We start from the raw sequence: 27,295 nt of genomic DNA on the forward strand, positions 1-27,295 counted from the left end.
CTTTCATGATCAGAAAAATAATAGACATTCAGAAACAAAAGTTAAAATGCAGGATTTACTTGCAGCCCCAGCTGGGTGAGAACACACAGCACACAACGGCACAAGAACACGGCATGGTATTTTTTGCCTCCCATACCCAGTGGATTAAAGGCAATTACACACTCTGGCAAGTCTGCCTGAACCATGGATTCTACACATAAATTACATTTTGACAATATTTTTGCTTCTACCTGAAAAACACCTCCCATTTCTCAGTGACAAAAATAGGATCTGCAACCCCCCAAAAATACTGTCCAACATATAAAAAAGGATCTGCAACGCCCCCCCCCAAAAAATACTGTCCAACATATAAAAAAGGTGCAACAAGCTGTGTGTGTGTGTGTGTGTGTGTGTGTGTGTGTGTGTGTGTGGTGCGGCGGTGGCAGTACTAAGGATGGAACCCAGGACCTTGCACGTGCTAGGCAAGTGTTCTACACTGAGCTACAGCTACAGCACCCCTTTTCATTTTATTTTGAACATGGTCTCACTTATCCAGGTTGGCCTTGAACTTGCCATCCTCCTGCCCCAACACCCTCCCCCAGTAGCTGGGATGACAGGCACCACCAAACCCAGCACAATGGCCCTTTAATTGCTCAAATAATCAATTCTCTGTAGGTGGAGGAAAGATAGGAAGAATCTGAGAACCCCACAGAAGGTCTGCCCTTTACAGCAAATTCCAAAGTACTCCTCAGGCTCACCTTAAATCACAGGAAGCAACCAATTTTAATCAAAATTATTTTTCATCTCACTAAATATTAAGGAGGCACTTTCAATCAAAAGATTGTCTCTAAAATTGATGCTCAAAAACATCAAGTACAGGAGGGATGTATGAGCCACACATGAGAAGTCAATATTTGGAACCCAGGGCATTAAATTTTTTACCACATGGAGGGTGCCAGCTGGTACCCATGTCTGAGTATGTCTTCGAAAAGGAATACTAGCAAATTGAAGAAGGAAATAGAAAAAAAAAAAAACAGGGGCTGGGAATGTGGCTCAAGCGGTAGCGCGCTCGCCTGGCATGCGTGCGGCCCGGGTTCGATCCTCAGTACCACATACCAACAAAGATGTTGTGTCTGCCGAGAACTAAGAAATAAATATTTAAAAAAAAAAAAAAAGAAAGAAAAACAGATTCACTGAGATCATGTACAGGAAAAGGGACAGATGTATAAGAATACATCTCAAACAGGTCAAGTAAAAAGCTTGCAAAGAAAAAACCTAGCAAAAAGAAAAAAAAGGGGGGGGGGGACTGGGATTGTGGCTCAGCAGTAGAGTGCTTGCCTAGCACGCACAGGACTCGGGTTCGATTCTCGGCACCACATAAAAAAATAAAAATAAAAAGGCATTGTGTAAAAAAAGAGAAAAAGAAAAAGAAAAAAAAAAACAAGCAGTTTCAGGGATGAAACAGCACACAGGGGCTGGGGATGTAGCTCAGGTGGTAGAGTGCTTTTGCCTCACATGCACAAGGCCCTGGGTTCAATCCCCAGCACCACAAAAAAAGTAAGTCCAAGAGCATGTGAATTTTCAATCCTTCATTCAACATCAGTCAGACTTAGCTGAACTACCCCTTTCAGGTTCCAAAGCTTGAAAGGAAGGGATGACAGAATCCAGAGGATGGCTACAAACATTTGCACACAGGACTGAAAAGGGGAAGAATGTGGATCATCTAGTTTAAAAATAAAGATTTTTAAAAGTTACATCAAGATCCTTAAAATATCTCCAATAAATACTTATCGAGCATGTATCTTGATACTGTCTTCTGTATGATAAAAGCAAGTAGGGGGCATAGGGGTGCAGGCCTGCAATCCCAGCTACTCAGAAGGCTGAGGCAGGAGAATCACTTGAGCCCAAGAATGGGGGGGAGGGGTGGCGGGCTTGTCTGGCTGGCCGTAGGGTTTGGTGAGGATGACAAAGACCTGTGTGAACATGCACAGGGCAGAGGGACAGTCAGCAGCAGCCTGCTCTGCAATCCAGTTTCCTTGGGCTCACAGAGTTGGCCCTCAGTGGTTCACATCCATTTGAGAAGACAGTTGTTTTGAGACACCTTTCTGAACATTAGTTTTCACATCTAAAAAAAAAGCCATGGTAAAATATGGCCTTATTTCATCCTCTGTGATCACCTCCACCAAGGTTCCTTTGAGACTACCCTTCAAGAGCATCTTAGGAAAACTAATTAAATTTGATTAATTTAGAGGTAAAAAATTACATATATACACAGGCTTTGAAAGCACTAATGTCAAAACCATGTACACATGGCGGCTATAAAATATTTTCTTATCCATTCTACATTTCAGAAAAGACATACAAAAATCATACTCACTGTTCCTTCATTTCTACATAGTCTTCTTCGTCGTGCTTTGCCAGGTCAGTTTCACTAGCATCCTCAGTGTCTAAGTAATATTAAGGAAAAGGGGTTACATAAAAATCATAATTCATAGACTTGGTTTCACCTGACAATATAAGTACTTAATAAGTTTCTGTAAAATGAATTTCTTCTCAAGACAGGCCTGCATGAGCAGTCAGTGAAAAAGACAAAATATTGTTAAGACAGGAAAGAAAATGCCATTTCTAACTTACACAGAGTCATATTTACAGAGAGCTTGCCTTTACCTGAAATGCAGCCTGAGAAGAGGGTGCATCAGACATAGGCAGTCATGATCAAGGCTGCTACTCTGCAGAAGCAACAACACTGGCAGTTCAGGCAAGGAGGTGTAAGCTAAGACTGGACACTGTAGGCAGTCAAGCCCTACTCGCTGTCAAGAAAAACTCAGTGGGGCTGGGACGAGGCTAGGTGGGAAAGTGCTTGTGTAGCATGCACGAGCCCTGGGTTCGATTCCCCAGCACAGAAAAAGGAAAAAAAAAAAAGAAAGAAATCCTAGCATACACATTCTCTTCTGATACTTGCTCATTTTTAACCCCCTCTAACATTTTACATTAAAATATATACAATAGGGCTGGGGATGTGGCTCAAGCGGTAGCGCGCTCGCCTGGCATGCGTGCGGCCCGGGTTCGATCCTCAGCACCACATACCAACAAAGATGTTGTGTCCGCCGAAAACTAAAAAATAAATATTGAAAAATTCTCTCTATCTTCCCCCCCTCCTCTCACTCTCTCTTTTAAAAAATAAAATAAAATATATACAATAAAAAAGGAGAATGCCCCCCAAACAAATTGAATTCTAAGAACTGAAGTGCAAAGTTACAATCAAAGGAAGCAGGACAGAGGCAAGAATATAAAACAAAAACATTTTAAAACATCGTTCTCAGAACAAGCAAATGGCTGGAGTATCTACATAATTTTCACAGCCCCTTATACTTTCAAGGAGGAAAAAAAAATAAAATAAAATTTAGCTTCATCACTCCCCCTGGTGGGTATTAAAAGCATTACATGTATTTCACATTATAAATCTCTGGTTCAGTCTTGCCTTGGGATGTGGTTGAACCAAATGTAAGTTTCTTCAACTTTATTTTCCCTATATGCAGCTGCCTTTGAGAGGCTGTTGCAGATCCAATTCTCCACAAACTCTTCTCCCTTCCTTCAGCGGAAGAGACCTTCACCTGTCATGTGCCAGCCTGCCACATTATTTGGCACTGAGGAGACTGAGATGATTAAAACAGACTTCATTCCAGACAGCTGGTCTAGCTCTTGCTTTTATGGCCCTATTTTGTGCCAGAATATTCCACCGGTTCATCAGTCTCTATCTCCTCTTTCTTGCTTGCCCTTTTTACATTTCTTCACCTTTCTCCTCCTGCAGACAGTTTCCTTCCTCAATGCCTCCAAAACAGTTTTGCTCACACTTGCCAATAGGTAAAGCCCAATTTGAAAAGCAAGGCTGTAAATGATAATATAAAGAGCATGGAACCGAAAATACGTCTGGGCGCCATAAAGTAAATCCCTACCTCCTCCTGTGCCTGTTTCTCCAGTGGTGACCGGCCAACTGCTTGATGCACGTTATCTCATTTAATCCTCACACCTTCCCTAAGAAAGGCGGACAACTTGGGACACCATTGCAGTTGGTTCAAGTTGTCTACGGTTACCAAGCTGGTTTAAATGACAGCCAAATTCAAACCTAGGCTAGCTGATTGCAGGTCCCGTCCTTTTAACCTGTATTCTCTATCGCGCGCTGTACCGCGTAAATAAAGCTCATTTAAGCATTTCAGGGGACTTGGGACCGAAGAAGCCAAACTGGCCTCCACTCTGATCCTCGGGGCGGGCGTGGGGAGTACTACTCAAGGAACTCAGTGGATGACTTTCCCATTCCAACCCGCGAAGACTCTGAGGTTCAATCAAAGACGGTTGGGCTGGGGGGGTGGGGGTGGGGGGCTTGTCTTAAAGGGACCTGCAGCTCTCACTACCTCCAGCCCCCTCCTCCCTTGACCGGAGGGTACGACGCACCCGGGCTGCCCCGTCCCCCCACCGCGGCCCCTCCAGCCAGCCCCAAGCCCCGGAGGCCGCCCCGCCCCTCTCCCGTGCAGCCCCACCCCAGCCCACCGCCGTCAGGCGACCTAGAGGACGCACCTTCGTCAGACTCGCGGCCCCGACAGCTGCGCTCGTCGTCCTCGGCGCTCTCCAGCTCCTCGTCCTCCTCCGGGTAGTACTCCGGGGCCGGCGGCGCTCCAGCCGGGGCCGGAGCCGGAGCCAACAACCCCGCAGCACTCATGTCGTCTTTAGCCGCCGCTGAGCGTGCCCCCGGGAGATCACGGCCACCGGCTCTGGGGACTCGACACCTGCCTAGCAGCGCCGGAGGGAACCCCTAACCTGAGGAGCTGGAGCCCCAGCGACCCCTTCCCCGTCTGCGTCGAGCTCCGCCCCCCGCGCCCGCGCTCGGCAACGGGGGCCTCGCGCCGCAGGCGACTTCCGGGTCGCGAGCTGCCCGAAGACGGCCTGACTCCGCCATTCTTGAGAGGATGGGGAGGACCCCGGACGCCCCTTTTGCGGGAATCCCAGCCCTTTCATCGCCGACTTAAAATCATCAACAGGCAGTGGAGGAGGGGCGGAGGCCGGCTCCCTGGAATTAGGCAAATATACGGACAGCCCTACCCGCAGCTAGGACCCCGAGTCTCCAACGAGACTTCCGGAAACAGCCGCCAGGCGGCGCCCGGAGCCAAACCTAAAAGGAGGATAGTAAGCGACCTGAGGGGCGGAAGGTTTGCCCCGCCTTGGGCAGGTGGAAGTGGACTCTGATTTTAGCAGGTGAACAACATGCATATCCTCTTAATAGGTCAGGAATCTGGACGGCCAGAGTAGGCGTTGTCTTGCAAGGGGAGTAGTGGGGGAGCCTGGCTCCTCCCCTAGATGAAGAACTGAAATAAAGACAAGGATGCTGATATTCGGTCCTGGGTCCGCAAAACCGTACTTTCCCAGTCCTTGGGAATCCTTTCTGTTGCACAGCTGGACTCCACACGGTCTTTTCCTGATTTCATGAATGGCGAGAAGAGCTGTCATTTGTCTAAGGGGAAGAAAATGGCAGCGTCCAGTGTGCTTGATTTATAAAGACCACCAGACCCATGCTTCTGCCTCATGTTTCCTTGAATATTAATTTTTAGAAACCGTTTTTGCACCAGTCCAGGAGCTTTCTAACCGACTCTCAACTGAATGAGCAGAGCATTTGCCTACAGGAAGCAATTTGGCTAAAACTCTGGGGTAAAAAGCTGAGTATCTGCATGAGTTAATTTGTGTGATTCCCTCTGACTAGAAGGGGAAGACAGTGTAGCAGATTTTGCTTAGCAAACGAATTTAGGGTATCCCTTTTGCTGAGAACAGCGTGGTCTAGTTGTTTGTAACAAGAAACAAAAATAAAGAAAAGTGCCCAGAGGTGTTTAATGGTCTGTCCAAAGTAACCTCATTCTATTTTAGATACAAGTCTTCGTAGAAAAAGTAATAAGTAATAAAACCAAACATAGATGTGAAAACCAGGGTGGAGCCTAACACAGCATTCTGATACTTAGAACCCGTGTGATCACAATTTATCTCTAAGTTGGCCCCCAGAGCCTTCTAAAAATGTATAATTTTATTCTCCTACCATTTATTTTGATGTTTCTTATTTACTACCTTGTTTTAATTAAAATCTTGGCTCTCTCTGTAAGGGATAATTCCTCCCAACAAAACACAAGAATTTGCAGAATGGAATGCTGAGATGTCTTTCCAGGAGTTCAGCAATCTTCTGAAGGTCCTTCTCAATAAGAGGCATTCTCAGCTCACTGTAGGTCTGCTATCTATATTTAAACTAGAATTTCAGGATTGTCTCTTGTCCAAAAGATGAAGTCATTTTCCTTCTCTCTCTTTTTTTTTTTTCTTTTTCTCTCAGAGTTTTAGTCAATTTTTTTGGATCACATCTAAATTATTTGTAATCAACTACATGGAGCAACTAGAGTTCCTATCAGTAACAATATTCATAAAGCAAAAAAGGACCACCATGTTAGAAATCAGAGTTCATTGATATAATGAATCAGAAAATAGTTGATTTCATTGTTGAATGTTGACTATTTTTTTTAAAGAGAGAGAGAGAATTTTTTTTTTAATATTTATTTTTTAGTTCTTGGCGGACACAACATCTTTGTATGTGGTGCTGAGGATAAAACCCCGGCCGCACGCATGCCAGGCGAGCACACCACCGATTGAGCCACATCCCCAGCCCCTTGACTGTTTTTTTTCCTTCCAGTCAGGTGCAGTGGTACATGCCTATAATTCCAGTGACTTGGGCGGCTGAGGCTGGAGGATTGCGAGTTCAAAGCCAGCCTCAGCAACTTAAGAGGCCCTAAGCAACTAAGTTCATGAGACCTTGTCTCAAAATAAAAAATAAAAAGGGCTGGGGATTTAGTTCAGTGGTAAAGTGCTGCTGGGTTCAATCCCCAGCTGGGGGGTGGGGGGCGGAGAGAGAGACAGGGGTTTTTGTCTTGTTTTTTGTCCAGAGACTGTGGTTTTGTCTTGTGTTTTGTCTTCTTGGTTGCAAACAGCCATCTGTTAATGGTCATGCATTTTTTTATATGTAATGCAAAGACACAACTAAACTCTTGGGTGGTGAACATTTACCCCATTTTTTCTATTCAGTCTTTCCAGCTGCAAAACTGATAGGATGAGCTCTTAACTAATAAATGCTCTTTGGTGAAAGGAGAATCTACTCAAAAAAATTCATGGCTTTAGTCTTACCCATCCTTCATGGTGGTTTAATATGATTTTGTTCAGTCTTTATGCCTGTAAAAATCAAGTTATGTCAAAATCAAGTTTGCCACTTGAAATATTCTACTGCATCTGTTCCCAAAGTGGTACTCGGCCACACAGCTCTGGAAACATCTGGTTCAGAACCTGACTGAAGCAAAAGTCCTGCCAGCCCCACTATGGAATTTAAAATGCCAAATTGTCAAAGTCCATTAACTTACTCTGGGTGGGTGAGGAAAGCAGTTTTCAGTGCCCAGTCCTGATTTAATCAACATATCCAGTTTCACAAAAATGTAAGAATGGCCCTGAGTAGCAATGCGCCCTTTCACCCCTGGCACTTTCATTGTGGGTCAAGATGGGTCTCTGATTATCACAGGTTGCACTTGGGTCAAAGCTCGTTATCCTTTGGCCATAAATTCACACAGAATCATTAAAACCTGTGACCCTGAGAAAAAGGTTATGTTAAATATGCTTGCTGAAATCTTGCTGAGCTTACAAGGATGCCCATGCCACAGTTCCTAGTTCTACTGTCATCAAAACCCACAAACTGTTTATTTCCTTTTTTTTTTCCTTGAACCTATCAAAGTGTGCCCCGTCCGCGTTGAACATTCAGTGTGCACAGTACGCACCTAGTACACAGCTTTTCCCCAAACAGCATTAAACCGACGTCTGCTGAACGCAGTACAAGGAATGGCAACTCCCTGTCAAGAGATCCAGTAAATATTTGCAAGACCTAAGCGAATAAATGGTGCACAAATTGAGGGCAGAATGACTAAGAAATCCGCTCAAGGTCTAGCGAGAGAAGGGCGTCCTCTCCCGACGCTCTCACGTGGTGGTCTCCGGGAGTCTCCCTAAACAGTGCAGGCGTGGGGAGGAGGGCCATGAACTTTGACCCCAGCGCAGCACAAACAAGACGGACCGCGCCCCAGGCGGGCCCGCGGGTAACTAAAGTTGCAAGGTCTTCCGAGTCCGAGGAAGCCCCGCCCCTCCCCGTCCGGCCCCCCGTCGACTCTGCCAATCCTCGGGCCCCATCGACCGCTCGGCTTCCCAGGCACTTCCAATCAAATGACTATATCCAGCCTCGGCCCTGTGCTTCGCGATCAGGGAAGGTCAGTAGAGAGCCTATCGGAGCCGAGTGGGGGCGTGGTCAGGGGCAGGGGGCGGGCAGACTAAGGAGGTGGGGCGGAGCGCGCTCGGCGCAGTCGGGTGCGATTGGCCACCCCTGGCAGGAGCCGCACCTCGGACAGCAGCAGCGGCGGCCGCGGGAGGGTTGGTGTGGCGCGGGGCGGTGGGTCCTGTGTGGAGAGTGGGGCGCGACTCCGAGACCGCGGGCGGAGGCTGCGCGCTGCGGGATCCGGCACCCCTAGACGCGACCCGTGGGTCCGCCAGGGTTCAAGCCGCAGGAGAGCGACTCGGGAACAAGTGTGCGAGAGGAAGCGGCGGTGGCGACACCGGGCCCGGGGTGGTGACAGCAGGTCTAAGGTGAGAGTCCCCGGGTGCCGAGTGGTGACAACGTGAGCCCAGGCGTGGGGACCCCGGGCGGAGTGAGGCTGAGGGGGACCCGACCGAGGGGAGTTCCGGGAGAGGGTTGACAGTGCGGACTGTGGGGAGAAGACCCCCGGAGGGACCGGGACAGCGGGACGAGCGGGGACGTCGAGAGGGGCCAGGGAAGTGGGGCGAGGGGAGAGGTCCCCTAGAGGGCTCGGGACGACGGGGTAAAGGATGGAGACCCGAAGGGGACGGGACAGGAGGGTGAGGAAAGGTGCCCCCGAGAGGGGCCGGGACATCGGGGTGAGGGGAGTGGAGCCCCGAGGGACCGGGACAGCGGGTGAAGGGGGGGTTCCCCAGAGGAGCAGGACAGCGGCGTGAGGGGAGTGGAGCCCGTGTGGACCGGGACAGCGGGGCGAGAGATGGGCACCCCTAGAGGTCCAGGACGGTGGGGTGCGGGGTGGGGACCCCCAGAGGGGCCGGAACAGTGCGACGAGCGGAGGGACCCTGAGAGGGACCAGAACAGCCGGGAGAGGGGTTGAAAAGACCCCTTTCAAACCCGAAAAGGGTCCAGAGTGAGAGTATGAGGGAGGGGACCCAAAAGGGACCTGGACAGGGGGTCCGAGAGAGGGGACCCCGAGAGGGGCCAACGCAGAAGTGTGAAAAGGACCCCAGCAAGGCTTAGGTCGACGGGGTGAGCGGTGACTCCGCAAGGGGCCCGGACCGAGAGGCAAGGGGCGCGGACCCCCAGAGGGGCCTGGGCGGCGGGAAGAGAAGAGGGGACGGGGCCAGCGGCGGAGCGCGGCACCCAGGGTCGACCTGGCGCGGAGGGGCCTGGGGGTCGCGCCGACCCGGTCGTGACACCCCGGGACAGCGCGTCCTGGAGCCTGGGTCGGGGTCGCTACGTCGGGCGAGTGGGGACCGTAGGCAGCGCCCAGCGGGCTAGGGACGCTGCTCCCGGGGTCTGGAATCCGCGATCTTCCCTTGGGAAGAGTCCTGGGGACCCTGCGGAGCCGGGATTATGTAACGAAGCATCTCGGAGCAGAGCGCACCGGCTGGAGGGCAGGCGGACCGCGGTGGGAAGGATGGAGAGTCGGGCGGCCTCGCCTCGGCCCGCCCGCGCCCACTCCTTTCCTAGAGTCGCACGTAGATACCTTGAAAGTGGGGGATTCTTGACCCTAAAGAAAAGGTCCGGTGGAAAGTTGGAGGGGTTTCCTTCAGCCCACCCTCAAGAAGTTGGAAGGGAAAGGGATGCTTGCGGAGATCCAGCTTTTGGTTTAATTAAGTTGTTTATTTTGACTCTTGTATTTTCTTGGATTACTATTTGTTTGGGGCGGGGGTGTTTGACTGGGTTTTGTTTTATTTTTTCCATTTTAGTTCAGCGAAGAGGTAAGAAACTTTTTCGGATTTGGCAGCATATCGGTATCCATGTTTACAATGCAGATTTAAAGGAGCTACATACCAGGTTTGGAATTGGGGTTGTTTAACTTTGATGAGTTGGAGATAGTTGGAAGGTCAAAATAATTAAGAAGAGATATTGGATTCTCTAAACTAAATAGTACTTTCCAATTAGATCCCAAAAGCTACCAGGACTGAGGTTTAGGCATAATTCCAGGACAAACTGGAGAGGGAGATAAGCCTATTTAAACCAGACACTGTATGTCCTAGTGGGAGGCAAGTGTATGTCTATTAACATGCTGAAACCAATAGTGGGAAGCAATAAGAGGAGGCAATTGAGGGGCAGCCTCCTACTTTGACAGATGTGAAAATTAAACTAATGACCAGGCTAATTGTTCACAGTAGTTGGGATATGTTAATATTTCCCTAACTACCTTTCAATGTTCTCTCAAATGCATATGCTATGTTCTAACCAACCATTTTGTATTTGAATTTTTAAAAATCTTTATTTGTGTATTGCTTCTCCTCACTTCTTTTCTTTTTTTCACTGCTTTCTTTCTTTTTCTTTTCTTTTTTTAAGAAGCAATTTGGAAAATGGTGGCATGAGGTGTAGGGGGTGGGGGTTATGTAGCTCAGTTGAAAAGCATTTGCCTGGCAAGTGTGAGGCCCTGGGTTCAATCCCCAGAATGAAAAAGGAAAAGAAAAAGATAATGGGCCATGTAATACCATTTCAGTTATTTAGAAATCTTTGTTTCACGTTTAGAATGTGTCTTAATGGAAATCTTTTGCCTATGTTCTGTAATTGACAGCTTCAAGGAATGCTGTAGTATTTCCCAAAAACATAACTTATAGAGCATTTATTCATTTTTTTACTTAGGTGCCAGGGATCAAATGCAGGGCCTCACTCAAGCTAGGCAAGTGGTCCCAGGCCCTAGATTTGCTATTTAAATCCAAGTCAAAAATTACTGAAGTCATTTTTATAGGGGGGATGAGAAGTAGAGGACAGGCTCTGATTAGGGATTTTATTTGAAATTACGTGATGCAGTTCTTATGTGGCTGCAGAGAGTGTGGAACTTGATGCAGTTATGAAAATTCCACTAACTCCAAGTCCTCCCCTGAGAAGAAGTTAGACCAACATGAGAAATAAGAGCAGCAGATTTAAAATATGAAATATACTATGTTTTGAGTATAATTTTTTACATTAAATTTATTATTCCAGAAAGCTAGGTAGAGTTCAAGTAAAAATGAGGTCAGTTAACTTACAAGGTTATTTGGAGGGGGTACAGATTCATTATGAAGTTCATATAATGTGGAAGGACTGGTGATCTCAGCACCAACAATCCTACAAAGTAATAGAAATGTTTGAGCAGATAAGTCCTTTCACTGTCTTGTTAGCTCATTTCTGACTGGTATAAATGGTCATTTCTGAAGACAAAACATTAAATTTATTTCCTTGTACGAAAAGAAAGTGCTCTGATACTCCCCTGAGTGATTACTAAAGCAGTCATTTTAACCACATTACGTTATGGTATTGATCCAAGGATGATGAAGAGAGATTCATTGTAATAGAATTTTTTAGTGATAAGAAGGGCCTATAATAACTTTATTCCCTGGACGGGGAGGGGATAGGAGGGTAGGAATTCGGTGGGAATTTTTTTTCATTTGTTTCAAAAACTAAAATGACACTCCAAGTAACTATAAGTATGTGAAATCTTTATACTCTGTTCTTTAAATTATTTTCTATCTAAAAACAGGATCACAAGAAGTTGGAGCTTTACATTTCCATTTGAATGGTGATGGCAACCACAGAATTTAAGTTCTTTTTGGTTCTTTAAGTGTTCTCAGTCTTAGTTTAGCAGGATTGCCCAGTAAATACAATAACCCATTTTACACTTTCTTTACCACTTGAGTCCTATACAGTCAAACCATTGTAGTCTCAGAAACTACCTTGATATCTAAATTGGTTTAATGTTTAAGCCAACCTGAATAAACATTCTCATTGCTTGCCAATATTCATGTTCATTGGTTTTAGTAGTACAGGAGAATGCATGAAAGCTAACTATTGATACTTTTTCTACATAGTCAGCTAAAACCTCTTTCCTTTGTAGTTTTTCCAGTCTTCATTTCTTCCCTCTCCACCCCCTCCAAAATACAGACACAGGAAGGAAACAAGAAGAGAGAGAGGGGAAAAAAAAAAAAAAGAAAGATTCCATCTAAAAGTGTTTTGTGGCTGGACTTCTTTCTTTTCTTTTCTCTTTTAAAAAACATTTATTTTTTAGTTGTAAGTGGACACAATACCTTTATTTTATTTTTATGTGGTGCTGAGGATTGAACCCAGTGGCTCACGCATGCTAGGTGAGCTCTCTACCTCTGAGCCATAACCCCCACCCAGTGGCTGGACTTCTTTCAATAAGAGATTCCTATCTGTCAGATTGCTTTTTTTTTTTTTTTAAAGAAAGAGCGAAAGGGGGGGGGGAGAGAGAGAGAGAGAGAGAGAGAAAGAGAATTTTTAATATTTATTTTTTAGTTTTCGGCGGACACAACATCTTTGTTTGTATGTGGTGCTGAGGATCGAACCCGGGTCACACGCATGCCAGGCGAGCGCGCTACCACTTGAGCCATATCCCCAGCCCCCTGTCAGATTGCTTTTTAATTATTATTTTTGAGTTGTGGGATATTATATAATGCATTTTTTTCTTACTGAAGCTTTATAATGTCTTGATATCTTATGTAGTTCTAACTTTTCAATTTCAAAACTGTCTTGGCTTTTATTGGCAATATACATTTTCAAGGTTTATTTTTTGTTTTTTAATTAGTTGTACATTGCAGTAGAATGCCCTTTGACACATTATATACAAATGGAGCACAACTTCTCATTTCTCTGGCTGTACATGATGCAGAGTCACACCAGTAGTATAGTCACACATGTAAATAGAGTAATAATATCCATCTTCTTCCACTGTCCTTCCCACTCCACACCCACTCCCCTCTGCCCAATCCAGAGTTCCTTTATTCTTCCCCTACATGCTCCCCCCTTGGAATTATGGATCAGCATCCATTTACCAGAGAAAGCATTCTGGCTTTGGTTTGGGGGATTAGGCTTATTTCACTTAGCATGATATTCTCCAGCTCCATCCATTTACCTGCAAATGCCATAATTCATTCTTCTTTAAGGTTGAATAATAGTCCATTGTTATACAATACATTTTAACTTAAAACAATTTAAACATTTGTGACTTGTCTAATTTTCCATTTAATTGGTTGCTTTACTGTTTGTGAGGATTTGTTAAAAGCTTGTTCCTGTTTCTTAAGCTCAATAAAAGAAATAAATGACATTTATTGATCAATTATAATTATTATTTAGTTATAGTTAAGGTAAATTTGTGGATCAAAATGTAATTAAGGTAAATTTGTGGATCAAAATGTAATCTAGCTCATTTCTAAGCCATAATAACCAAATTTTAAAAAGAACTACTAAATGAGTTATAACCAGTAAAAATTAAATCAGTTTTTATTGTTCCGGCTATATGTTGTTAAAGTTACATAAATATAAATGAACCTAAAATGTTTTTTTCTGTCCAATCTGAGATTTGTTAGTGATATTAAAGTATAAAGTCTTCATAACATTTTTTTTTTTTTTTTTTGGTACTGGGAATTGAACTCAGGGCCCTCAACCACTGAGCCACATTCCCAGCCCTATTTTGTATTTTATGTAGAGACAGGGTCTCACTGTGTTGCTTAGCACCTCACTTTTGCTAGAGCTGGCTTTGAACTTGCTATCCTCCTGCCTCAGCCTCCCACGCCACTGGTATTACAGGCGTGTGCCACTGCACCGGGTACTTATTTCTATTTTACAAGGTAAAGGGCTAGTTTTTTGGCAACAGAATCACTTAGAAGCCAATTCATTTGTTACCACAGGTCAGTCTTCCAAGCATTGTCAGCTGTTTCACAAATAGACATTTTTCATCCATAGAGTGAGTGAAAGAGGAAGATGGCTTGGAATAAGCGTTTAACACCTAGTGAAACCTACTGCCTTTCACCAAAGAGGTGTGCACCACGGGGCGTGATTCTAATAGTGGGAATTTACCCGCCGGAGTCAGGTGTTTAGGCCCTTTTACTTCACCTCTGGCCTCATTGAAATGATGGCTAGCAAAACCAACCCCACCTTATATGTTTTGTTTTAATATTGTAATCAAAGTACTCATTGGAAGAGCTCAATAATTTCTTTCCAGATCAAACTGGGCCTCTAGGCAATAAGTATTTATTGTTAGATGTTTCACTTTCTGTCTAACGACACTGGCTTCCGTCCATAGAAATCAAGGGTTATGACAATTCAAACACATTTTATTTACCCATTACAATAGATGGCACTAATCAAGACAGAATACTTTCTTTCCTTATTAATTTTTAGTTGTTGATAGACCGTTATTTTATTTCTTTATATGCAGTGCCGAGAATCGAACCCAGTGGTTCACACATGCCAAGCAAGTGCACTACTACTGAGCTCCAGCCCCCAAAATATTTTCTTAAGTAAACTAGTAACCTTATTAGGCTTGTAAGTAGATGTACTGAGCAGAATCATAGTTCATGTCCAATTTTCCATTCTGTTGTGAACATTAGCCTTTATTTTTTGAAGGGTGAATAGATAAATACACAAATACTTTCCAAAACCATATGAATGTGGTTTTAAAATGATCTAGGTTAAGATTTAATAGTAGAGAGATGACATTGCAGTAATATGCTTTCTATACTTTTATGCCTCCATTGTCTCTGCAAACTCTCTTCAGCCATTCTATCCCAGTCCCCTATTTACATTGTGTTTGTCATTTACTAGCTTGTGAGCACGTTGAGAACAGAGATGGATGGGTCTTTTCCACCTTTGTGTCCCCCACGCCAGGTATAATGAAGCACAAAGTGTGGAGATTGCACAGTCAATGTGAATTGAATGAGTGAATGAATTAATGATCAGCAAATTAAAAGATGGTATTTCTGTGCACATGATTTCTAATCCTTATTGAGAGCTTATAATTCATCAAAAGGGTATTAAGAGACTGGCATTATCTCTGGAATAGAAGAATAAATGTCAGCACTATACATCTCCCACATGAAGCACCAGGATCCAATAGAAAGAAAAAAGAACCTGAGACCCAGAGACACTTATGCACCTTTTTTTAGCTCTGTTACTATGTCAGCTGCCTGACCCTGAGTAAGTTACTCAAGGCTTGAAGCTCTCAGTCGTCTCCTCTTTAAAATAAGAATATACAGCCTCGCAGGCACAAGGCCCTGGGTTCAATCCCCAGCACCAAAAAAAATTTTAAAAATTTTAAAAATTTATACACACACACACACACATACACTCACACACACAAATATATGTATACATATATATGTACATACACACATATATACACACGCAAACTTCTTGGGATTCTTGGAAGTAATGAATGAAGTGATTTATGTAAAGTGCCAAGCACAGTGACAAACATATAGAAATTGCTTAATAAATGGTCACTGCTTCTTGTTTTACTTACTTGAAACAGTTGTTCATTGCTATTTTTCCTCTACTTCCATTTCTAATGCTTTGCTGAACCCCATGGCTTCTGACTCCAAAAAGAAAGATGAATAGATTCACACAAAGGTGAACCCAAACTCAGAGGGTAAATGACTTCCCAGAGTCACACAGACAATGGCCATCAAACACATGACCACTGTGACCTAGGTCGTCTTTGAGTTTTTGTTGTTGATGTTGTTGGCATGCTGGAGGTCAAAAACCCAGGGCCAGCTGCATGCTAAGCATGTGCTCTACCACAGAGCCACACCCCCAGCCTATAATTTCCAATGAAGCACAACTTCCACCCTTTGCTATCCAAGTAGGATCCAGTGAAGGCCTTAATAGGTGCTGTGGAAGGACGACTGTGACAGTTTCTCAGTCTCCTCTTGTTTTTTGTCCTTTCTATGTACGCTTGTCTTATTCTCCCTAAAGTACAGCTCTGATTTTGTTGTTCACTTGCTCAAAGTCTTTTATAATTTCTCATGGCTTACTGAATTCAGTACAAATCTATCAACCCATTTTTTAGGTTCCTGTCACCCCAGTTTATTACACATACACACATATACTCACTCATATATGCACATATCCTAATCTAGTCTTAGATATACTCATGCATGTGAGTGTATATGTACATGTATACATATGTATTTATATGTGTGTATGTGCATTTATTTGTGCATATATATATATATTTGTATATGCATATTCTTTGCCACAATCAGAATGACCTGCGCGCCTTTGTTCCTGCCCTTTCTTTTGCCGGGACACCTTCTGTACCTCATTCTGGAGGTGTGCCTCTAATGCCATTTTTTTAGGATCCTCCTCTGATCATCCTCCTGATGCTTCTCCTTTAGATTACCTAAGTATTTGATCTGTACTTCTTCTCATTACGTGCTGTTCTCCTGACAGCACACTATAGGGTTCATACTTGTCTTAGCCTTCTCAGACATCCATCTTCTTGATGCTAAAAAGAGTGTCTTAACACACATTTAACAAGTGCCTTGCAAATGGTATCTTAATTGTTGAATTATGTTAAATTTAAATACTCAGTTCAAAATAATATTCAATTATATTTATACAAATAATTATAAAACAAAGTTATTGCTGCCAGTGAACATAACAAGTATCATTCCTAAGGGAAGGATTCACTTCTGACCCTGACGGTTGGTAAATTGATGCCTGTGGTATTAAATATACGGAAACTTGTATGCTCTGTTTAAGCATCAGTGAGTGATATTCCCTAAAGTGCATTTTGACTCTAATATTTAAGATTTGTTATTTTATTTCCTTAGGTGATGGTTTTATTAGATGGGTCTTTGGAATTTTGCTTTCCTTCCTGTGGGTATTAGCAACAAATGAAGTAAGAATCTCTATCATTTGCAAGAGAGATAGTCGTTCACTTGAGTCTGTCTGGAAAAAGCTTAACACTCTGATCTTTCAAAGCAAAGCAAGTGCCCCACTTTGTAGTGGAAGCAATTTGCAATCACACAGATAAACTTACTTTTCTCCATCTTTCATATTGAATTCTTCTGCATAGCACTTCCCACCTTCTGACATACCAAAATACATTGTCTGTTTGTCTTAAATTCCTGTGGTGGAATTTAGGGTCCCTGAAGATAGAAATTTTTTATTTCATTCATTGCCATAACCCTAACTCACAGAACAATTGACTAGCATGTAGTAGTCACTTAGTAAGTATTTGCATGACTAGCAGAGAAATTTGGCTTTGGGAATTCCTCCAATTTGTTAACTAAAACAGGTTTTGTTATTTTAAACATAAAGAAGTAAAGTTCAAGGCAGTTGACTTTACTGGCTAGGAAGAATAGAGTATATTTATATACTTTACTGGGGGTTTTACTTTTTTTTTTTTCCTGTTTATTCTTGTAGGAGAGATTGAACTAAGGGCCTAGCCCATGCTAACTAAGCAAGCGTTCTACCACAGAGCTGCATCTCCAGCCCTTTTTATTTTATTTTGAGACAGGGTCTTGCAAAATGGCCCGGGCTGGCTTTAAAGGTGTGGGTCTCCAGCCTCAGTATTCAAAAAAGCTGGGATTATATAGCCACCACACCCGGACTATATTCATTTTCCTTGAGCAGCCTTGAATTTGCTGTATTATTATTTAATTGAATATAAATAAAAAGTCATTGCTACCATCAAACCATATGTCCAAGCTGATTGTGTCTCAGTCTAGCTAAAACCTAAGAAAACTATTCTTTGGAACAAAGTCTAATGGAAGCTCGCTGACATGGCCTTAGGCATTAAAGACTCATAAGACCAAAATAATAATAAGATTCGGTACAGGAGCATTATCCCTTTAAACATTTCACTTGTTTTTCTTAGATACTAATATTGACTCTGAAAATTGGTCAGATCAAGCTTCTGATGTTAATTTGGGGTTGTTATCAGTTTTCTGCATGTACTAGTATTTGGGTTTGAAATGTGTTTTAAGCCTGAATTAAAAGAACTTAGTCACTGGTGACTCATGGTGAGAAGTTTTTCCCTTTCCCTGCTGGAGCATATGCCATTGCCTCCAACATGCTTTTTTTGAAACATTGAAAACGTACAAATTCTTATTTTTATGTACTAGGTTCTGGAAAAGTTCTTTTTGGCTTAAAGCGGCAGCGTTCATTTCAGTGCTTTTTAATAGTAAGTGCTAATTACCATTGACTTTCCAAATTTCCATCCAAATTTCTTTAGTCTCTGCTTTTATGAAAGTGTTCTCATTATATACAAAGTTCTCAACCACCCACTAGTGAATGACCACCAACAAGACTCAGTTTTGTTCATTATCATTTTCTAGTGTCTAGAACTGCGATTTGGGCAAAGACAGGAATAAGTATCTGAAGTCACATACATTCTTGATAATAGGGCACCTTGAAAAAAAAAATCAGGAAACCCTGTTAAAGTAGGATTTACTCTAGCCCTTGAATTGAGGTAATCACCAGTTCCTAACCAGCCTAGTCTGGGAAGCTCAAAGCTCTCAGTATTCTCCCAAGGTAGTTCTGTCTTTTCTGCTCCAAATGTTCCAAACATGGGTTGTGTCAACCTTCAAATCCCCTTTAGGGGATCACTTTTGGAAGCCTAGAGAGGCACCGCCCCTAGGCACTGCACCTGTGAGAGCCAATGGGCGGTGCGACAGGAAATGCTTCAGCTCACAGGGCTGATAGCAACGTGCGGCACCCTCATGCTCTTTTTATCTGCAGTTCCTTATTGTAGGAGGTTTCTGGAAGTTGCTTTTTTTTTTTTTTTAATAAATATATAAACTTAAGAGAGAACTGTAGATTTGAAAGTTAAGATGTGAATGGTTATTTGCCTTTTCTTCACTACCAAGGAATTGGTGAGTTGTCCTTTCATTTCTGTTCTTTTTCTTTCTAACATTGTATCCTGTGAAATGTTACTCTAGCACATTGGGCAGGGGAGCAGAGAGTGCATAAATGTAAAATAATTGGAACTTAAACCGATATTGTTATCAATAACAGTAACCCATTCTGATTTTATATGCTACCATAGCGGTAAACACAGATAAAATATCATAGATTTTTACAGGAGATTTGTTTAGCTTGAGCAAGTTTTTCTCTTTTAAAGGGACTAGGAGGAAAGTTCTGGAAAAGGTTTTCAGAAAATTCTTTCCAAAATGTTGAAATATAAAGCTGCATAAAGTGCTGTTGACGTTAACTGTCTGACCAGGAAGTACTTTAAGTCTCACTTACAAAAAACTAAGTGTCTATAATAACTTCCTTTCTCGGGATGAAGGTGCTTAATAGCCTAGTGGTGTTCTCATAACTTGAGTGTAGTTCAATTTTATCTTTCCTGTGAGTAAGAGGCAGCTGTTTAAAGAAAGCCATCTCTGGGGCAGACTTAATGATTGCAATGGCTAAATAAAGAATTTTTACAGTTTTTCATGTGTCGAATTGGAAATAATAGAACATGCATTTGAGAAGATCGATTGTGAGTAAGCATAGTTGGAATTTTTACTTTCAGTGTTTTACTGTGAATATGGTTTGTGTGTAAGCATTGTGAATAAACAGGAGTAAACTCCCTGTTGAATTTCATGTGAATATTTATGGCCTTAACCCAAAGTCCCATTAGGCATAATCCGTCTTGAAAGGCATTGGATTCATATCCTCTATTTTAATTTGTAGCCTGATATTCTACAAGTGTCAATTTTTTTAAAAAATCAGGCTTTTAAAATTTTTCCTTTCTTCTGGATAAGTAAGGTAAATGCTGAGTTGCCAATAAAATATCAAAATCTTAGCAGAAGACTCCTTTAAACAAAACAATTTTTAAATGCTAAAGGTTCATCTTTATTAGATGGATGCAGTTTATGCTAATGAACGATATTATTACTTTAAAAAATATTTCAAAATTAAGCCTCTCAAAATGGCCAACTATCCATCCTAGAGATCTTTAAAAATATTATAGTTAATATTTGTATTCTCTCACAGAAAAAAAGAAAACAGGAGAGAAAGCAAAGAAATTTCTTGAATATAATACCAAATTACATTCAAAAACAGACAAAAAGATCAGAGCGTCTACTCATATTTACTTTGCTTTGTAATTTTTTTATCATTTTAATACATAGGGTCAGTTACTAAAGTATAAAATATTATATATGATTATAATGCACCAATAAAACATGTGGAAAGTGGGGGGAAGTATGAAAATAAAATAGCCATGAGGAAACTAATAATTTATGGGGACTACTCTAATTCATAAAATGAAGTTAGATGAAATAGACAAGTAGAAGACAAGTAGATGATTTTTTAAAAAATTTAATATCTCATAGTTTGTACATTTTTAAAAGTCAATGCAAAACATTCTATAAAGTGGAAAAGCTGTTTTAACAGTTTCTTTACCAACTTTGCTAGGCTCTTTGAACAAAGTTTAAATGAAATATGTAAGCAAAAACCCTGATGTCCAGACTCCTAATATTTTACATACTCTTTGTGTAAATTAGCTCTTAACATTATACATAGGATGAGTTTTTCATTCAGCCATCATTACAGTGGCTGCTACTCATTGAGAGGGGGAGGAGCTGTCTAATACATAAAAAAGGAAATTTAACATTTCCAATAATCCTTGAAATGTGGAACAGGTAGCATGTGCTTTTTCTCTCAAGATTTATGACTGTCAAAGATTGAACAGTACAAATTATGTCAATTTCAGTTTTCCTAGAGAGAAGGGCCTTTTGTGGTCATCTGAATGTTAGACTCCCAGTCCAGAGGATCCCAGTCATAGTTTGGGTGGGGGTGGAGCAGGGGCAGAGGAAGTGGGTGGTGCTTCACAGTGACAGATTATTGCAGATTATCTGGATGCCTGCCAAAAACGCCACCAGTCAAGGGAAAAGTGGAAGTTACTAACTGCATCCTATTAATTTGTGCATGTTTATTTAACCAGTCCTAACAGTTTCCTGGTTGCATATGCTCCTGAGTGACTTGACATGTGCTTAATCTTCTGTTCTTTAGTTTCCCGTGGTCATATTCCTTATCTCTGGTCTGCAAAGATCATACTGACCCTTTTGTGGAAGGCCACGTGTTAGCTGAAAAAAGAAGGGGGAGGGGAGGCAGAATTTTTTTTTCCATATACTCATTTTTATTTTTTTCTTGGTTATTCAAAACATTACAAAGATTGCAGAATCACATCGGTTACACATCCACATTTTTACATAATGCCATAATAGTAACTGTTGTATGCTCTACCTTTCCTATCCTCTACTATCCCCCCTCCCCTCCCCTCCCATCTTCTCTCTCTACCCCATCTACTGTAATTCATTTCTCTCCTTATTTTTTTTTTTCGAGGGGAGGCAGAATTTAAAACCACAACTGTTTTATTTTTTATTTAAGAATGTTGCAGAACTAAGATGTAAGGATGTCCCATCACATTCAGACTATTACAGAAAATACTCAAAAAAAAAAAAAAAAGTGATCCTCTCCTGTGAAGAAGTAAGTAGCTCTAGATTGTTCTGGTTCAGTTAGAAATTGAGATTCTTACTGTTGCAACATAAAAGGAAGCTTTGTGGAGGAAATATGACATCTGTGCCCAGATGCATAAGGAGGGAATTACAGTGGAGAGTTATTTTTAGAAGTGTCTTATGAATATATTTTTTGTACTGAGAAGTGCCTTTAGAAGGTTAGTTTACTGGCAGGAGTTACACAAGTTGCTCAGGTCACTGAATAATCTAAGAAAATACTTTTAAAAGAATTTTCATGTCACCAACTAGCCTAGTTCATCTGCTAATCTAAGTAGCAGCATTTTTTTATTTAGTTATTTTTTTGGTACTAGCGATTGAACCAAGGGGCACTTAATCCAGGAGCTACATTCCTAGCCCTTTTTGTTTTTTATTTAGAGGCAAGGTCTCACAGAGTTGCTTAGGACCTTGCTAAATTATTGAGGCTGCCCTCCAACTTGCTGTCTTCCTGCCTCAGTCTCCCAGGTTGCAGGGATTACAGATGTGCACCACTGCACCTGACAGTGTATTTTTTTTTTTTAATATAACCAAACTGAGGATGTGGAGATTCTGTGGATATCTGCAAATAGTATACATCATATAAATTGTCCTGCTGAAAGAAGGGCCTGTACAACTCCCAATTCATAGTGAGGTCCCACTGCTCTTCCTGAAGAGAGTGCAGTGTTTTCAGCTGAAGGAGCCAGGCAGCCTACCATTTGTGTCACTGACAACACAGCTCTTGGATCTGGTGCCCCTCCCTAACCTTATACGGTGACAGCATGCCCAGCTTCCTTATATTTCCTACTTTTGGTTTTGATCACTTACATTTGGAGTTGGCACCATAGCAACTTACAGGAGCAGGACAGATGAACGTGTCTGCCATCTACTAGTTTTATGACCTTGTACAAATCCTTGAATGTCCTCAAAACCTCAGTTTCTTCAACTATTATAACCACAGCATCCACCTTACACAATTGTTGCAATGATTAAATGAAATAATGTGTGAAAAGCACAAAGTTGGTCACACGTGACAAAGGAGTGATAATGGTGATGTTCCCTGTTGTTCTTTTTGGCTATTCCAATCCTCATCCATGGCTCCACCAGAAAATGATCATGAGCAGAGAGATAATAACACATGAAACATGCACAGGCCATAGAATCAGTGTTATAATGACAGAAAAATTCAGCAAATACCGCAGGGCCACATGAATGACATCCACTGAGTGAGCCACTCCTCTAACTATATTTTGTGCTACCCATCCTAAGGGGGTGGCAGAAAAGGGGCCATTGACTGTAGATTTAATAATGATTAGTCAAAATGGTTCCATGGTCCAACATATTTAGCTTTAGCAACATTTTTCTCTGTTTCACTTAAGAGAATTTCCTCCTGGTTAGATAGAACTCAGGAAATCAACGTGGCAAAGTGTTGATTTTCTTTTTAAATTCATTTTTCCTAGGGTATGTGCATGTTTGTGTATTCATTTTCTTCTGAGCAGACCACTATCAGAAAAAGTTAGGACTGTGTCTTAAGATCAGCTAAAAAAGACAAGTTTTTGTTCTTTGCCTTGGTGAAACCAGACCACAGAGAATATATATTTGAGCATAAAGAAGAATGTTTTTCTGTTTCTGCTCTGCGTCCCTGGGGGTTCACTGTCCTGTGATGGGTCAGCTAACTTCATTCATGAATTGAAAACAGTACAGCTAATTCTTACATAAGCAAATTTTTATGGAACGTGTTAGCGAAGCAGATGTAAAATTTGAGGGACACCTGCAATAAATTGACTAAACCAAACACTGAAATTGCCTCTATCCTACTTGAAAGATGTTTAGCCTTTGTGAACATATTTCTAGAGCTTGAAGTTTCTGGGTGTTAATCTGTAGCCCAACCCTTCTGCCCTGTGGCCTGCTCCTGAATTAGTCTGTCTTCCCCATTTCTGGTAGCCCTTAACTTTATATTCGCAACATTGTCACCTAGATACCCTGTGTGTTTGGGTCTCTGTCCTGTTTCTAAAGCTCCCTGAAGATCCTTCTTTAAAGCTCCTTCCAGTGGGCCACTCCCCTGTGCAGGGAGCTTCAGTGGCTGGCGGTTTTCCACTACATTATATCCACCTCCTTCTGACTTAGTGTCAACACCCTTCCTAATCTGTCCCCACACTGTTCATCCCGTTTCATTTCCTGTGTACTTGGACTCATCCTTGCTGGTCTCTGAAGTCAGCCTCTCAAACATGGAGTCTCTCAAACTTGGAGTCCGTGCTTTTGGTGCTGCTATTTACTGGATCCAAAAAGCCCTCCTCCGGAGCACCTCTGCCTGCTCCTTTCCTTCCAGACCCTGTGATAAGTTCACTTTCTGTTTGAAGCCTTCCCTATTTCATCTCTTACTGTTTTTGCTGCAAACTCCCAGGGAATTTTTTTAAAAAATTTTGTTGGTTGTCCATGGATCTTTATATATTTATATGCAGTGCTGAGAATCGTTCCCAAGGCCTCACACATGCTAGGCAGGCGCTCTAGGACAGAGCCTCAGCGCCTGCCCTGCAAACTCCCAGGTGATTTTTAATTACACAAAGCAATGAACAAAAATGTGTGTGACGTCGTATATTATTCACTGTTATATCTTCACTCATGTAAAGATTTTGAATGTAGGACCTTATCTTACAGTTGTATCTTTCACAGTTCCTATCATTGGTATCTACCATTTGAAGGGAAAGAAGACAAAGTAGATATGTTCCATCATGTCTACCGAAATCAAGTCAGTAATCCTGGTGATACTGAAGGGATCCGGATATTTTTCCAAATGGGGCCAAGTTTAATATAAAGGAAAATGATTTTGTTTTTGGTTATAGATTGATATGTTTGCTTTTCACTCTGAAAAACTATGTGTATTATGCAAATAAGTACATATACACATACATATGTTTTTTTTCTTTCTTTATTTCTTTTATGGTGCCTGGGATTAAATCCAGGGCCTTATACATGCTAAACATGCGCTCCACCACTGAGCTGTACCCCCAACTTACTGTCTATGAAGAGATACTGAAATTAATTGCAAAAGAACACTGCTTTCACAAATTAAAAAAATAAATAAATAAAAAGAAAGAAAAAAAGAAAAGAAAAAAAACCCACCCAATCTGCTGGAGAACTCTACTAGGGAAGATAAAATATAGCTTAAACATCGGAATGGTTATTACTTAAGTTGGGTGTTTTTTGCTTCAGTTGTCAATCAGTCATCTATCTTTTGAAATACATTTCTTTGTGTTGATTACAAAGAGCATTTAGGACACCCAAATAAACATAAAAACCTTGAAGTGCAAAATGGATAAGAACATAGAGACACTGTCTAGTTAATGCCTTGATTTACATGAATGTTTGGTTTTGGATGCAGCCAGTAATACCATGCTTCTTGTACATTTATTCAGTAAATAGTGACCATTTACTTGTGTCAAGCTGTGTACTAGCTCTGAATAAGACTGTCTTTTACTTAATTAATAAGAAGAAAATTAAACTATTTGGCTAGTGCAATGCTGTAAAGACCCATTATGGTTGATGCTAGGAAAAACATACAGAAAGCGCACTTAATTGAGTTAACCTAATATAAAAAATTCCTGGTTAGCCTTAAACATACCTTGTAAAATAAGACCAGCCATTAACTCCACAGTTTAGACCACAACAATAACAGTTGCTGATTATCCAGCGCTCAGTGATGCCAGGTGATGCCAAGCGTTGCAATTTGTGCTTTATATGCTAAAATATCTCAGAAGGCATTGATGGCTTCTTCTATGTATGGACACAGGTGTGCTTGCACACACATCCACACTCTAAGGGGATGTGCCCTGATGTTCAGAGAGGTTATGTGTTTGCTCAAGGTCAGTAGCAGAATCTAGACTTGAACTCAGTCCTGACCTGTGTTTCTAACTATTGTACCATGCTTCCTCTGTGTTTTAAAAATCTATCCATGTCATAGCATGCTTCAGTACTTCACTCTTTTTACTGCAAAATAATATTCCATTGTATGGACATACCACATTCTGTTCATCTCTTCACCAGTTGATGGACATTAGAGTTCTTTCCACTTTTTGGCAATTTATGAATAACGCTGTAGTAAACATCCATTTACAAGTTTTTGTGTGAACGTGTTTTAATTCCCTCGGGTATAATTCAAATGAAAATGCTTTTAAATGGTTTTTTTTGAGTCATTTATTCAGCATCTCTTCACACACACACACACAAACACATACACGCAATATTGTTTATTTAGCTGATTTATTTGCTAGTCCTTTTCCTCAGAAATAAAGCAGAGGTAGGCTTAAGCTCAGATGCTGGCCAGGTAGTCCTTCATTCCAGATGAACAGTCTGAATTTAACTGCTACCTCGAAGGCACTGTGGAGCACAAATAATAAAGACCCCGACTGCAAGTCATATTCAGTTAATGAAATTAAGAAGTGAGCATGCCCTTTAAAATCAAGGGGGACATCAACACCATCAAGAAGTTGTCACGGACTTTCTGTATGTGAGGAATGAAGCCATGACTTCTGTCACTTGGAAATGGAGTCTGAATGAGTCTCAGTTTTTCTGCAGATAGGGTGGGACATAATCGATGTATTTTTCATCCCTGTTCAGACGTTGTGAACAAGTGCAGAATACTTAAGGACAAGGACAAATCAAAGGCCTTTGAATCACATACCAAGAGTTTGAACTTTGAACGGTAGATAGTGGGGAACCATTTAAGATATTTGAATAGAAGAGACAGATGCCATCAGAGCCTTTGAAAGACTACTCCATGGACCGTTTGTAGACTGACTTAGAGGAAGAAAGAGATTGGGAACAAGAACTTGGACTGGTAATGAGTTTCCAGAACTAGGCCAGCCTCAGTGGAAAAAAGAAAAGCAGCTTGGGAGAGATTTATCGAGAGCATTAAGAGCTTGGGAGCTAAAAACGCAGAAGTGGATCAGATGAACCAGAGAAAGCGTAGCGAGCTGAGCCCAGCACGGGCGATTGCAGTAAGAGGGGAGGGGAGGAGGACCAGTAGCCAGCAGGTGGTTGGAAAGGAGCTCAGGAGCACCAAAGCAAGAAGCAAGAGCCTCGCAAGGAGGTGCTGCCTCCAGGTTACAGAAGGTAGGAGCCCAGGAGAATCCTCTTTGGATTTGGAGCTGAGGAGGCAGGAGCTGGGGAGCTTGCTTCCCATGAGGGAGGCCGCCCCCTCCTTCCCTCAGCCGACCAGACCTTGAGCAGACTCAGGCCAGAAAGGAAGCGTGGGTAAGGAGAAAAGTAAAGATTTAAGAAAAACAATGGAAAGAGAAGGTCAAGGGATCAAGAATTAAGAGGCCAGTTGTTCTTGTTCTTTTGAGGTAGTTAACCTGAAAAGAAGAGGGAAGGATGAAGGTAAGTATTGCAGGAATTTCAAGGTGAATGGAGAAAAGTTGAGGAAACTTATGTTGAAAGGCTTACTTTAGAATTTATGCTATTACTGCTGCTTGGTTTTTTGGAGTTTAGTTTTGTTTTGTGTTTTGGAACCAAGGATTGAACCCAGGGGTGCTCAACCACTGAGCCACATCCCCAGCCCTTTTTTATTATTTATTTTGAGACAGGGTCTCAATAAGTTGCTTAGGACCTTGTTAATTTGCAAAGGCAGGCCTCAAACTTGGGATCCTCCTGTCTCAGACTCCCAAGCCACCGGGATGACTGGTGTGAGCCACCACACTTGGCAGTATTATTGCTTTTT

At 42.0% G+C, this 27,295-nt stretch overlaps 2 protein-coding genes across 7 annotated transcripts in view; one reads left to right on the forward strand and one right to left on the reverse strand.

The window, feature by feature from the left end:
* Positions 1-4,880, reverse strand: part of Suds3 (SIN3A corepressor complex component SDS3) — a 34,136-nt gene extending 29,256 nt beyond the window's left edge. Inside the window, exons 1-2 of the mRNA XM_005336825.5 lie at positions 4,555-4,880; positions 2,357-2,426 (exon numbers count right to left, since the gene is read on the reverse strand). Of these exons, the coding sequence (XP_005336882.1) occupies positions 2,357-2,426; positions 4,555-4,696 (212 nt within the window). The 5' untranslated portion in view covers positions 4,697-4,880. The remainder of the gene's footprint in view (positions 1-2,356; positions 2,427-4,554) is intronic.
* A 3,523-nt stretch (positions 4,881-8,403) lies between these two features.
* The window catches only part of Taok3 (TAO kinase 3), a 189,204-nt gene continuing 170,312 nt past the window's right edge, over positions 8,404-27,295 (forward strand). For 2 of the 6 annotated variants that reach the window (XM_078039048.1, XM_078039047.1), the window contains exon 1: positions 26,528-26,688. The gene's annotated coding sequence lies outside the window, so the exon portion shown is untranslated. Of the gene's footprint in view, positions 8,677-10,059; positions 10,072-26,527; positions 26,689-26,724; positions 26,830-27,295 lie in introns of those variants that run through there. The other 4 variants (XM_005336826.5, XM_078039046.1, XM_021734243.3 and 1 more) reach the window with 4 other exon arrangements.

This window comes from Ictidomys tridecemlineatus, chromosome 2 (assembly GCF_052094955.1).
Source record: "Ictidomys tridecemlineatus isolate mIctTri1 chromosome 2, mIctTri1.hap1, whole genome shotgun sequence".
Lineage (NCBI taxonomy): Eukaryota > Metazoa > Chordata > Mammalia > Rodentia > Sciuridae > Ictidomys > Ictidomys tridecemlineatus.